The 10,203-nt window shown below is 46.8% G+C and overlaps 1 protein-coding gene across 1 annotated transcript; it reads right to left on the bottom strand.

Annotated features, from left to right (window-relative positions):
• Positions 1-211: 211 nt before the first annotated feature.
• On the bottom strand, positions 212-9,506 carry LOC103815925 (organic solute transporter subunit alpha-like). Its single transcript, XM_050980215.1, has 8 exons — positions 9,372-9,506; positions 7,835-7,986; positions 7,643-7,716; positions 6,234-6,392; positions 3,557-3,668; positions 2,507-2,653; positions 1,039-1,144; positions 212-542 (listed from the first exon to the last, which is right to left on the bottom strand). Exons 1-8 carry the CDS (start codon positions 9,448-9,450, stop codon positions 355-357), a joined length of 1,017 nt encoding a protein of 338 aa, XP_050836172.1. The 5' UTR covers positions 9,451-9,506; the 3' UTR covers positions 212-354.
• Between the last annotated feature and the right edge of the window lie 697 nt (positions 9,507-10,203).

Below are 10,203 nucleotides of genomic sequence, written 5' to 3'. Positions count from 1 at the left end.
CAGCAATCCAGGGTGAAATCAGACTTTTAAAAGTCAAAAAAGATGAAAAAGAATTACTCTGAATTAACTCTAAATCATAGCCATTGTAAATAGCTAAAAAAATAAAAAATAAAAAAAAGACAGCTTGGCACCATCAAGAGCTCAGTATAAAACAGTATAAAATCTTAGTAAATTACATGGTGTGAAAACCCTCAGACCATGCACACATGGCTGGATCAACAGGATTATCTTTACTGGTCTTTCAGTACTGCAGCTCACAGGCACTCATGCCATGTTCTGACATGGACAGTGGCTATTTTTGGTGCAAGAAGTTCCTGAAGCTGATCTTACAGCTCCTGCATAACAGGAGCACTTCTAAACCTTTGGCAATGCATCTTGCACAGCTGCACCATTCAGGATACTTTTAGGAGTCTGCTGCTTGTCCCCAGGTTCTTCAGCCACGCACTCTGGAGGCTCCAGGTCGTGGTATTTCCTCCGATAGACCATCCTGGAGATTACAGTTATCAGAAACATTTCCATGATCAGCAGCTGCTGGGCAATGTCTGCCAAAAAAACAAAAAAAGAAAAAGGGAGACAAAGAAAAGCCCCCCAAAAGGGGAAATTACTATCAGACAAAAAATGAATAACTGGCTTATTAATTTTCAGCTGTGCAAAAGGAACAAACTCTATCATCCTGTCCCCATGTTTCTCACACTCAGCAATGACATCAGTTACACAATTCCAGTATTGCCCATCAATAAGAATGCAATAAATTATGCATCCAAAACACAAGAGATTTAACAGTAATTAAGCAGGTTGATTTATTTTCCTCTCATTTCTGATTCCAGCTCTTCTCATTATCAAGTTGTTCTCTACAATCATGACAGCTATGAAACTTTTGTTATTGTTTTTAAACAAAAATTGAGATTCTCCAAAAGCTAATGATACCATGAAATTTGTATTTTGGGAAAACACCAGAGATTGCCATCAGCAACAATGAACTGGTACTTTTGTAAGTCAATGAAGAAAATTCTTACATTCTTCCCCCAGAAAACTTACATGACCCTCTTGCTGTAGAGGAGAGTGGTGGAGCACAGGGAATGATTTTTTGTGTAGCAAATATGTTGATAATAGTGGTCTGCAGCTGGTTCAGAATGACAATAAACTGCACCAGAAACAGAAAACAAATGCCTTAGCTACCAGAAAGGGGTTTGTAGTTCACACAACAATTCTGCTTTGATAACAGAACCTCTTTTGCCTCATGCCTCCTTGCTTGCCCTCCCTTTCCCCCCACCTACCAGCAGGGTGCCTGCCATTCTGCAGAATTCATCTGAAGGTCAGGATGATATTGCTCTGAATAGGAGTATTAAATTAATCCTGGACTTGAAAGGCATTTCTTCTCAGGCCTTCATTTGGGAGGTACAATATACACAGACCTCACAGCAGGGATTTCAAATAATACTGAGTTCTGAATAATAGGTAACAATGTTTAAAAAATGCCAGTTAATTTGACCTATGAGCTTATGTTTTTCCTTAATGGAAGAAAGACTCAAAGAACATTTTTCCTGCTGTCTCCTCTTTCTGCTATAGCAGGGAGATGTTGTGATCCCCAAATTATATGAGACTGGCTTCTTTGCAGGAGGTATGAGGGACTTTTCACAGCCTGAGTTCAGCAGCCACCACTTGCTCCTCCCATCACAATGAGCCAGACCTTCGCTGCCATGGAGTTATCCAAGTGCCTCTGTAGCTGCTGGTGGAATTGCCCGAGTCTAAACCTCACATCAACAGAGTCTGCCATCCCAAACCTGAATTCACCCTAACACAGCTTTGCAGGTGTGACCATCCTGTTTGCTGCCTTTATTAGTGCTTAATAATTTACCTAACCTCAGTGCACCAGCCTTGCTGCATGTCCTGTTCAAGGAGACATATCCAAGGATTCTGCTGGACTCTATTCAGAGTGATGTGGAAGAGGGTGGCCTTGTCCCTGTGCTTTTTCAATCTAACCTATGTGGGTTTGTTCCTTACTGCTTAATGATTTGCAGCCAGGATTTTCACTGTTATCTAATTCTGAAGTGCAGAATGGCCAAGAATACTGTTGAAACAGCATACTGTGGAATGCTGAAACAGTTCAAACAACACCTGCCTGCACAATGCAACATCTCCTCTCTGAGGTACACACCAGCATCTTAACATTGCATTTCAGGATACCACAGCTACAAAGCTTCCTTCAAGCCCCACAGAAAAAGCTGTTGTGATTTCAGTAGTCTAAAGATAGACAGATTTTACATGGCTTTCACATCTCCAGCACTCCTGAGACTAGAGGTAAATTGGCCCCAAGTGAAACTGAACAGCAGCCAAGGAGAGTGCTTGAAAGGGATGCAGCTTTAATCAGGTAAAAATATGGCTTTGCACAGTGTATTTAATGGGAAAAGATCCCATAAATTTTCAGCAAAGGAGCAAGAACAAGAAAGGCAGAGTAGTATCAGCAGTTAAGAGAAATACTTACCAGAAATATTAAATTTCTCACCTGATAAAGAGCAAACTTCGGGATAATGTTCTTACACTTAAGGAGAATCCTAACTTTTCGAAACATGATTCCTACTGCCCACAGAGCAAAAAGGGTGAGGGCACCAATGAAGCAGTTGATCCACAGTGCAGGTCTTTTGGGAGATGCCTGAGAAGCAAATTACACAATCTTATACAACCTTATTTCAGTGCTTCCAGAAAGAAGTTGTGAACTGGATGATGTTAAAATGCTTTTTTCTATCTGCAAGAAAGCTGGTGGCAGCAGCAGCTGCTGGGTTTTGCATGGGGAAACTGCCCAGTACCAACTGGAGTGCTGGCACAGCTCTCTCCTGCAGGCACCAACACAGAGATGTGTTCAGCCTGGGGAGCTGCAAGTGACACAACCCCCAATGTTGCAATTGCCAGCCATGGAGTGTGTGCCTTCTCAGAGACCCCAGCAGCACCTGGCAATGCTCAACAGCTCATGAGAGCATGTTCAGCCTGACATCTCAGGTGGGTCATTCATTTTATACCATGAAACAACAACAAAAATATTGCTTTTAGTCTGAGTTATCCAAGAGGTGCCAAATTATTATCAGATACAGATTTCTCCATCAGCTTGCAGGTTACATGGTACAAAGCAGAAATACAGTACTATCTTTTCATTTTGCACAAATATGAAAATCACCATGTCTTGCTGAAAAACACAGAATTAGGCTTCCTGTTAACATGCCAGTACATACACTTATTTCTTAAGGCCATACCTTACAAAACACAGGGCAGATACATCCCACAGGGCAACTTGCAGCCCTGCTATTCTAACCATACCAGCTGGGAAATGTATAATCTGATGCCCAACCCCCCCGATGCCCAATTTCTTTCCCAAGAGAGCCGAGGAAGGCAGAAATCAAGGATGTCAGGAAATTATATGCTTCAGGTCTCAAAAGAATACAGTAAGGACTCACTTGGAAATGGTCCCAGATTTCACAGTTTAGTAGTAGGCTAAGATAGTTACATCAGCCCTGAAACCTATGGATTTTGAGGACCTTCTCTGATTAAAGTAGTTACTTACATTGTAAAGAACATAATTGCCATTAGTCCAAAGCACTATTGATAAAAATACGAGCACGGGCCGAAAGACAGCAATCTGAAAGGTGCCCAGCTTGAGCCAAAAGAGGGTTTGCCTGGATTTAAAAAAGCAACAAAAAAATTAGATAGGCCAAGATCATATTAGCAACCTTAATAACATTTTCTGGATACTATCAACTGCAAAACTTTTCCACTCCTCTGTAGCATGGGGCTAAAATCTGGGGAGGAACAGCTTCAAGATTAGAAAATATTTCCAAGAATTTCCCAGTGTTTATTTAATAAAGTCTCTACAAAAATAGTATTTTTCCTGATCTGCAGCAAGTACATACTAACCAAGGCTGGGCAAAACATGATGTCTTTCTCTGGCCTGAAGCCAACCAGGGAGACAGGAGCTGCATAACCGGTTCTGAGCAATGATGCCATTTGCTCTTGCCTTGTTGCCTTATTATTGCAGTCCTCCCATGAAACTGGACAAATCAGCCTGTTCAGCCACTTCCTAGTCCTGTGGTAGATCAAGAAAGGGGATCACACAGCCCTGGGTGAAAGGACTGGTGGTTTTTCAGTGCATCTGGAAGAGTACCATGTAAGATCTGGGCTTGCCCCTCTGTAGTTTAACAGGAGAAAGGAATAGCCTCTCACTTGGCAAATTGCACAAGGCTGGCAGGAGAGCTCAGGACTCCTTCACTTCTGTCACTGTAAAGTGGGCTCAGAGCACACCTGTAACCCGGCCAGCCAGCACTGGAGGCCACCAGGAGAGGGGCAGATGAACTTTCTAACAGAGGGCATGACTGACCTGAGCTCTCCTTCAGCTTTCACAGGGCAAGCTGCAGCTGCTACAGCTGCCTCATGGTTTGGTCTGTTACTGTGCATTATTTCCCATATTTTCAGTGTTGTTTTCACTGGAATTCCTTGGGCCCTGCCATCAGAGATGTCTCACAGGCAACAGGCTGCCATTTAGTGTGCTAAAGGATATAGCCATGAACCAGGAATTACAGGAATTGCTCAATGACTATAGCTGGTAACCACAGGATTATCAACAGCACAAACCCATGTGGAAATACCTGCAACGGGCCAGCCACTTAGTGTGTACCTTCTCAGAGATTTGTTATTAGCTTTAAAGAATCATACATATGACAAAGAGTGCAATCACTGCAATGCCATGAGCTGTTTCCCTTGTTAACACAGGCCCATCTTTACTGATCACCAGATCTCTTCTGCTACATCTTCCCTGTTGCATGGATTGTTACACTGCCTCATCTGTACCTTGTTGCTTTCCCCAAGACTACAGATGGATATTGGGTTTTTTTTAAAGAATTAATCCCTCCCTTGGGGTAGCTCCTTGTTTCCCCATAAGATACCTATGGAAGGAATGTGAGACTGACTTTTCTCTCATACAGCTTGCCAATATCTTTTCTTTAAAAAGGTACCCTGCACTGGGAAAAGGCTAGAGGTTAGAAGCAGAGAGCAGATGGGTTTCCCAGTGGTAGAGACACTGGAGGAGTCCTAAGCCCTCTGCAGAGCAAAAAGCCTTTTTTTTTTTCCAACAGACAGCTGTCCTTTCTGCCAGCAGTAGTAGGCACTGTGTAGCTCCTGAAATGAGTCCATATCAGCTGACATCATCCTGCATAAGCTGCCACTGGGCTGAACAGCAAGGCAGAGTAGGGCATCCTCTCCCAAGCTCCCAGCTGCTATAACCTATACTCTATTAAAATAAAATTATTGAAACTAAAGTTTAAATGCTAATACCAAATGAGCCAGTTTAAGAAAAAATAATTGGAATAAAAAATTAGAATTTTTGAAAATGCATCAGAAACCACTATGTTCTGTTTGCTGCTTTTCTTTAAACAGATTGTACAGTTCCCTACGACCCTCTGACACTAAAATCCACATCCTCATAGAAAAGTCTTTTTTCAGTCCCTCAGGTTTTGCTTATAATGAGAGAAACAGTCTCATGCTCTATGCCAGAAGGAAAAGAGAGGGAAATACAGGAGTCTTCCAGTCTGTGGAGTGGTGTGTAAGTGCAGGGGTGACACTAACCAGAGGAGGAGCTCCACCAGGCAGTGCTCAAAGGAGGACAGGTTTATGTTACAGTATGTTGCAGTATATTGGTCTCCATCCTTACCCCCTTTTCAAAGATCCTTTAATACTAAGTTTAGAAGAAGAAAACATCTGCTTTTGCCTCACCAGACAATGCCATTTCATTGAGAACAAAGCTTTACAAGAATTACATCTACTTTTTGTTCTAAAAATTATTTTAATCTTAAGTAGTTTTAAAGTAAAAATCAGAATGAAACATTTCCATTTTATCAAAGTGAGAGAAATTTCCTATCAAAAGAGCCTCCATTTGACAATTCTGCTTGTGAAAAATACCCAATCTTGAGACATTTGTTCCCTTCTGGAATGAAAAGAAACTGAAATGTCAATTATTAGGTTTTCTAGAGTAGAAATTTCTCTTCCCACACACCTCTGCATTATAAAAACGAAATAAATTAGTGGTGGTGTACAGCCCCAGAGTGAGGATGCTGTTTAATAGGAACAGTTTGAGATGTCTTGAGACTGATTTTGGGAAGCTTTGCTGTGAGCCTGGCCCTGCCAAGTTGGCTGAATTCCAGCAGCTGTTTTCAAGCTTCTGAAAGGGAAATCCTGAAGGGGTGACTCACCTGGTGATGGGCACACGAGGGAGGCAGAGGCAGCAGCAGCAGCAGGGGCCGGTGGTGATGGTGAAGTGACCATTTTCAAACCGTCTGAGGAGCACCTTCTGCCCTCCACACTCTTTAATCATCATCATCAGGAACTTGTGGATAACTATGGCAAAAAATCTAGGAGAAGGGGAGAATTCCAGCTTGAACTTGCCTGTGTGTCTCATATGCCTGTGCAGGCCAGTGCCACCTCCTGTACAGCGTTTTTACAGCTTGTGCTTCCCAATCAACAAAAGTTCTAGCTCTGTCTTTGACACACCTTCTGCTTTCCATCACCTTGGAGGGGCAGAACTGCACTACCCTCACTGAAAGAGGAATGAAGTGAGGCACAGAGCAGGTGTGGAATTTCCCAGAGCTGCTCTGGGGGCTGGTGGCAGAGTTGCTGTTAAAGCACAGGCTTTCCTGGCCCCTTCATTCTGGCTGTGTTTTTCCATAAGTTATCTAGTTCTCACTAGTCCAAACCCTTTAGAACAAGTCCTCTCACTCCTCAAACGTGGCTTTCAACCAACAAACATGGCTAGGTTCACATAAATAGCTATCACTGAATGTGCTGGCCCAGGCAGGGTGTGGTTCCTCTGCAGACAAAGCACCTACTGCTGCAACCCCACCTCTCCCTCCTTCCCCAGCTGCCCATTGTCAACCCTGCCCAGGAACTACAGATTGTGCCACCAAACATGGAAATCCAATCAATAAAAGAGGTCCTCTGCTGCACTGCCTGCACACACTGCCATATGCCAACAGTATTCCCTACTCCTCTTGTGTTGTCCCTCCTCTTTTACTCATCTCCAGATGTGGAGTGCTCAGGGCCATGGCATACCCCTACTTGGTCCTGCCCACCAGGGCTGTGCCATCACCTCCAGCAAGCAGGGACCACATTTCTCCCTTCTTCTCTGTGCATGCCAGAGCTGTCATGCTCACACATAAAGTGCTTTCATCAGGACAACTTTGGAACATTTTTACACTGATGTGCTCACTGGGGGCTCACTTGGCACCATTAATAATAGACCTCTACGGCTCATCATTAGTAAAAGTGCAGGGAAGAAGTCACAGGCCAGACTCTCATTCCACATGGCATGCAGAGAGAGGAAAGACAGACTACTGTTCCAAAGAGACTGTCAGTCCAAGGAATCAATTACATGTGAGTCACAGATCCTTCACAGTGATGTTCCCACACTAGGGGACTGTAGCACTGGGAACTGTTTCAGCATTTTCCACCTCCCAGGAAAGAGCTGACAAGAGATTTCAACTCAAACAAAGAAATTACTGAATTGTTAAATTTACAGAATGACTGTGTTACCAAGAGCAGCTGATGTTTAAAGGGAAGAAATTCGGGGTTTTGAGCAACACCTAGAAACGAGCAGAATACTCACATTCCTGCTGTGAAATCTGTAAACATTGTTGAGCGAGGAACCCACATGCCAATGCATGCAGTAGTGGAGATCACCTACAAAGAAAAGGAAGGAAGGTTGTATGAAGGGCAAAGAGGTCATGTGGCTCCTGTGGATTTTCAGGGAAGCCTTATTTTCAGCAAGGAATTTTATCTCGTTTCCATGTTAGCTTACTGGAGCTGCAGCATTAATCCAAATGATGATTGATCTTTTGGAGGAGGGGATTTTCCTGTAGATGTACACTGCTTCCTCTATAAACACCAGAATGGCAATGAGCGTCATCAGAGTCAAGGTTGCAAAGAGAAATCTCCCTGGTAGGTCAAGGCCTGCAGAGAGAGAAAAGCAAACAGTTCTGGTTTATTTCATAATAAAATGAAATATTATTGAATTTAAATATTATTTCATATTCAAATATTAATGTAACAATACAATTTCTGAGGGGCTTCTTTGTCTTATTCCTGCAAATACTGGCACTCATCCCTAGTTACACAGGCAGACCACTGACTCCAGAACCATTCAAATACTGAAGTTCATGACTAAATCTTTCCAGGATTCACAGACAGCAGGCAGGAAGAATATGCCTTCACCTTCTGAAAGCATTATGCAATAGTCTCTTTCAGAAAGGGGGAGTTCCAGGACAAATATCCTTAGATGAATGTAAATATGCAGCAGAAATAAGATACATAATCTAGGAACTTTTCCAGGTAGGCTACAAGCAAACAGGTATTCAGTCAGCATTAGTTCTCTGCTTCCATCATATGCTCATAGGCATGTTACATGTAACTTCCTTAGGCAGGCAAACTTACTAGAAACTCGGTGGAATTTTGTAGGACACACGAGCAATGTAAGGAAAAGTCCCTGATATCCCAAGCCTGAGATTAAACTTGGTGTCTTCACCAAAATCTTTTTTGCTCCTCCCTAAACATTTCAACATTTACCCATAGGTGATAGGTTTTATGTCTCCATTGACATTGGGTATGGATATCAACTTTGACCCAGAACTGACAGTTGAAGTGTATTTTCCCCCAAGGGATGTTTTTCCAGAGTCAGAAAAAGGCACCGCATGCTTAATTCAGGAGAAGTTCATGCCCATCATCAGTACTAACTCCTGCCGGACCCGCAGCCTATCGGAAGGCAAAGCAGAACCTCTGCCCCAGCCTCTTTCATCGAACCTGCTTCAAAAAAACTCGGCACTTCCAGACTTGGCTGCAGGCGGGGCAGTGCACGTCTCAGTGGACATCTCCACTCCTTAGATCTCACCGGACGAAGCCCGAGACCCGGCGCGGCTCCAGGGGCCGGTTCAGCGCTCGGTTCCGCAGGTCCCTCCGCACCGCCCCGGTCTGTGCCATCCCAGCCGAGCCGGGGCTGGGGCCGTGCTGGGCTCTCGCCCTGCCCCGGAGCCAGCTCGGCCCCCAGACAGGCGGAGGATCGGCCGGGACAGGCGGGTGCCGGCCTCCGCTCGGGGATTTCCTCGCCGGGGAAGAACGGCGAAGGGACACACAGGGACAGGGGATGGGCAGGGACAGGGGCAGAGGGACGGACAGGGACCGGGTCACAGGCAGGGACAGGGGGACGGACAGGGGCAGCATCAGGGACAGGAGCAGGGCCAGCCCCCGCCATCCCGTCGCGGGTGGGTGCCGAGGGCGCTGCCGGGCAGGGGCCGCCCCGGGTCTCCAGCGGACAGCGCCCTCTCCTCCCACCCCGCACTTACTCCGGAGCAGCTCCTCCGAGTAGGGCGGCTCGCTGGAGCCGCAGGAGGGGTGCAGGCTCCCATTCGCCTCGCCCTCCATGGCTGCGCGGCCCTGGCGGTGCCGGGGCTGGGGACGGGCAGCGGGGTCGGTGCGTGCCCGGCCGCCGGTCCCTGCCGAGTGCGGGCGGCGATGCGCGGCGCGGTGCCGGCGGCCGGGCCCGGTTAATGATTACCCGGAGCCGGGGCGGGCAGGGACCGAGCCCGCGCTGCCTCCTGGCGCCCGGCACGGCGGCACGGGCAGCGCCGAGCCCGGGGCAGCGCCGAGCCCGGGGCAGCGCGCCCACCCCGCCTGCCACGGGCCGCGACTGTTCCCGGCTGTCCCCGTGTCTCTGCCCGGCCTCGGTGCAGCTGCTTGCGGCACCCAGCCGGCCCTCCCCGGGCCCATGTTCACAGGCCCAGCGTGAACATGGGCCCGGGGCACCTGGAGTCGGGTCTCGCAGCCGAGGGGCTCTGGAGCCGGCCGGGGGCGGGCGGGATGCCCAGGGCCGTGTCCGCCTCCGCTGCAGCCCCAGGGCACGGGCGGAAGCTGCTCTGTCAGCGGGGCAGGTGTGTGAGGAACTTTTCAGGGAGCCGTTCACCAAAGGCTCCCCGATTGACTTGGCTGCAACGAGGTGAGACACTGAAGGGGAGCGCAGGGAGTGCAGGAATATACCGAGAGATTCTCCGCTTTCCCACACGCTTCCTCTGCTGGAAGGATTCTTTCTGCAGCCTGAGCGCTTTCAGGCTGTTTCCAGGAAAATGGAATGAGCACTGAAATGATGGGATTTGGTGACCCACCAGTGTTCAGGATACT

The sequence above is a fragment of the Serinus canaria genome, chromosome 1 (assembly GCF_022539315.1).
Source record: "Serinus canaria isolate serCan28SL12 chromosome 1, serCan2020, whole genome shotgun sequence".
Taxonomy (NCBI): domain Eukaryota; kingdom Metazoa; phylum Chordata; class Aves; order Passeriformes; family Fringillidae; genus Serinus; species Serinus canaria.
The sequence above is the reverse complement of the archived record's forward strand: the minus strand, read 5'-3'. Positions and strand labels throughout refer to the sequence as shown.

Excerpts from the sequence above, each read along its gene's own strand:
- LOC103815925 (XM_050980215.1), bottom strand. The coding sequence starts at position 9,450 with ATGGAGGGCGAGGCGAATGGGAGCCTGCACCCCTCCTGCGGCTCCAGC. Across the intron at positions 6,393-7,642 it reads ACAGATTTCACAGCAGGAAT|ATTTTTTGCCATAGTTATCC; the intron begins GTGAGTATTCTG and ends CCCTTCTCCTAG. Across the intron at positions 1,145-2,506 it reads CGAAGTTTGCTCTTTATCAG|TTTATTGTCATTCTGAACCA; the intron begins GTGAGAAATTTA and ends TTTCTGGTGCAG.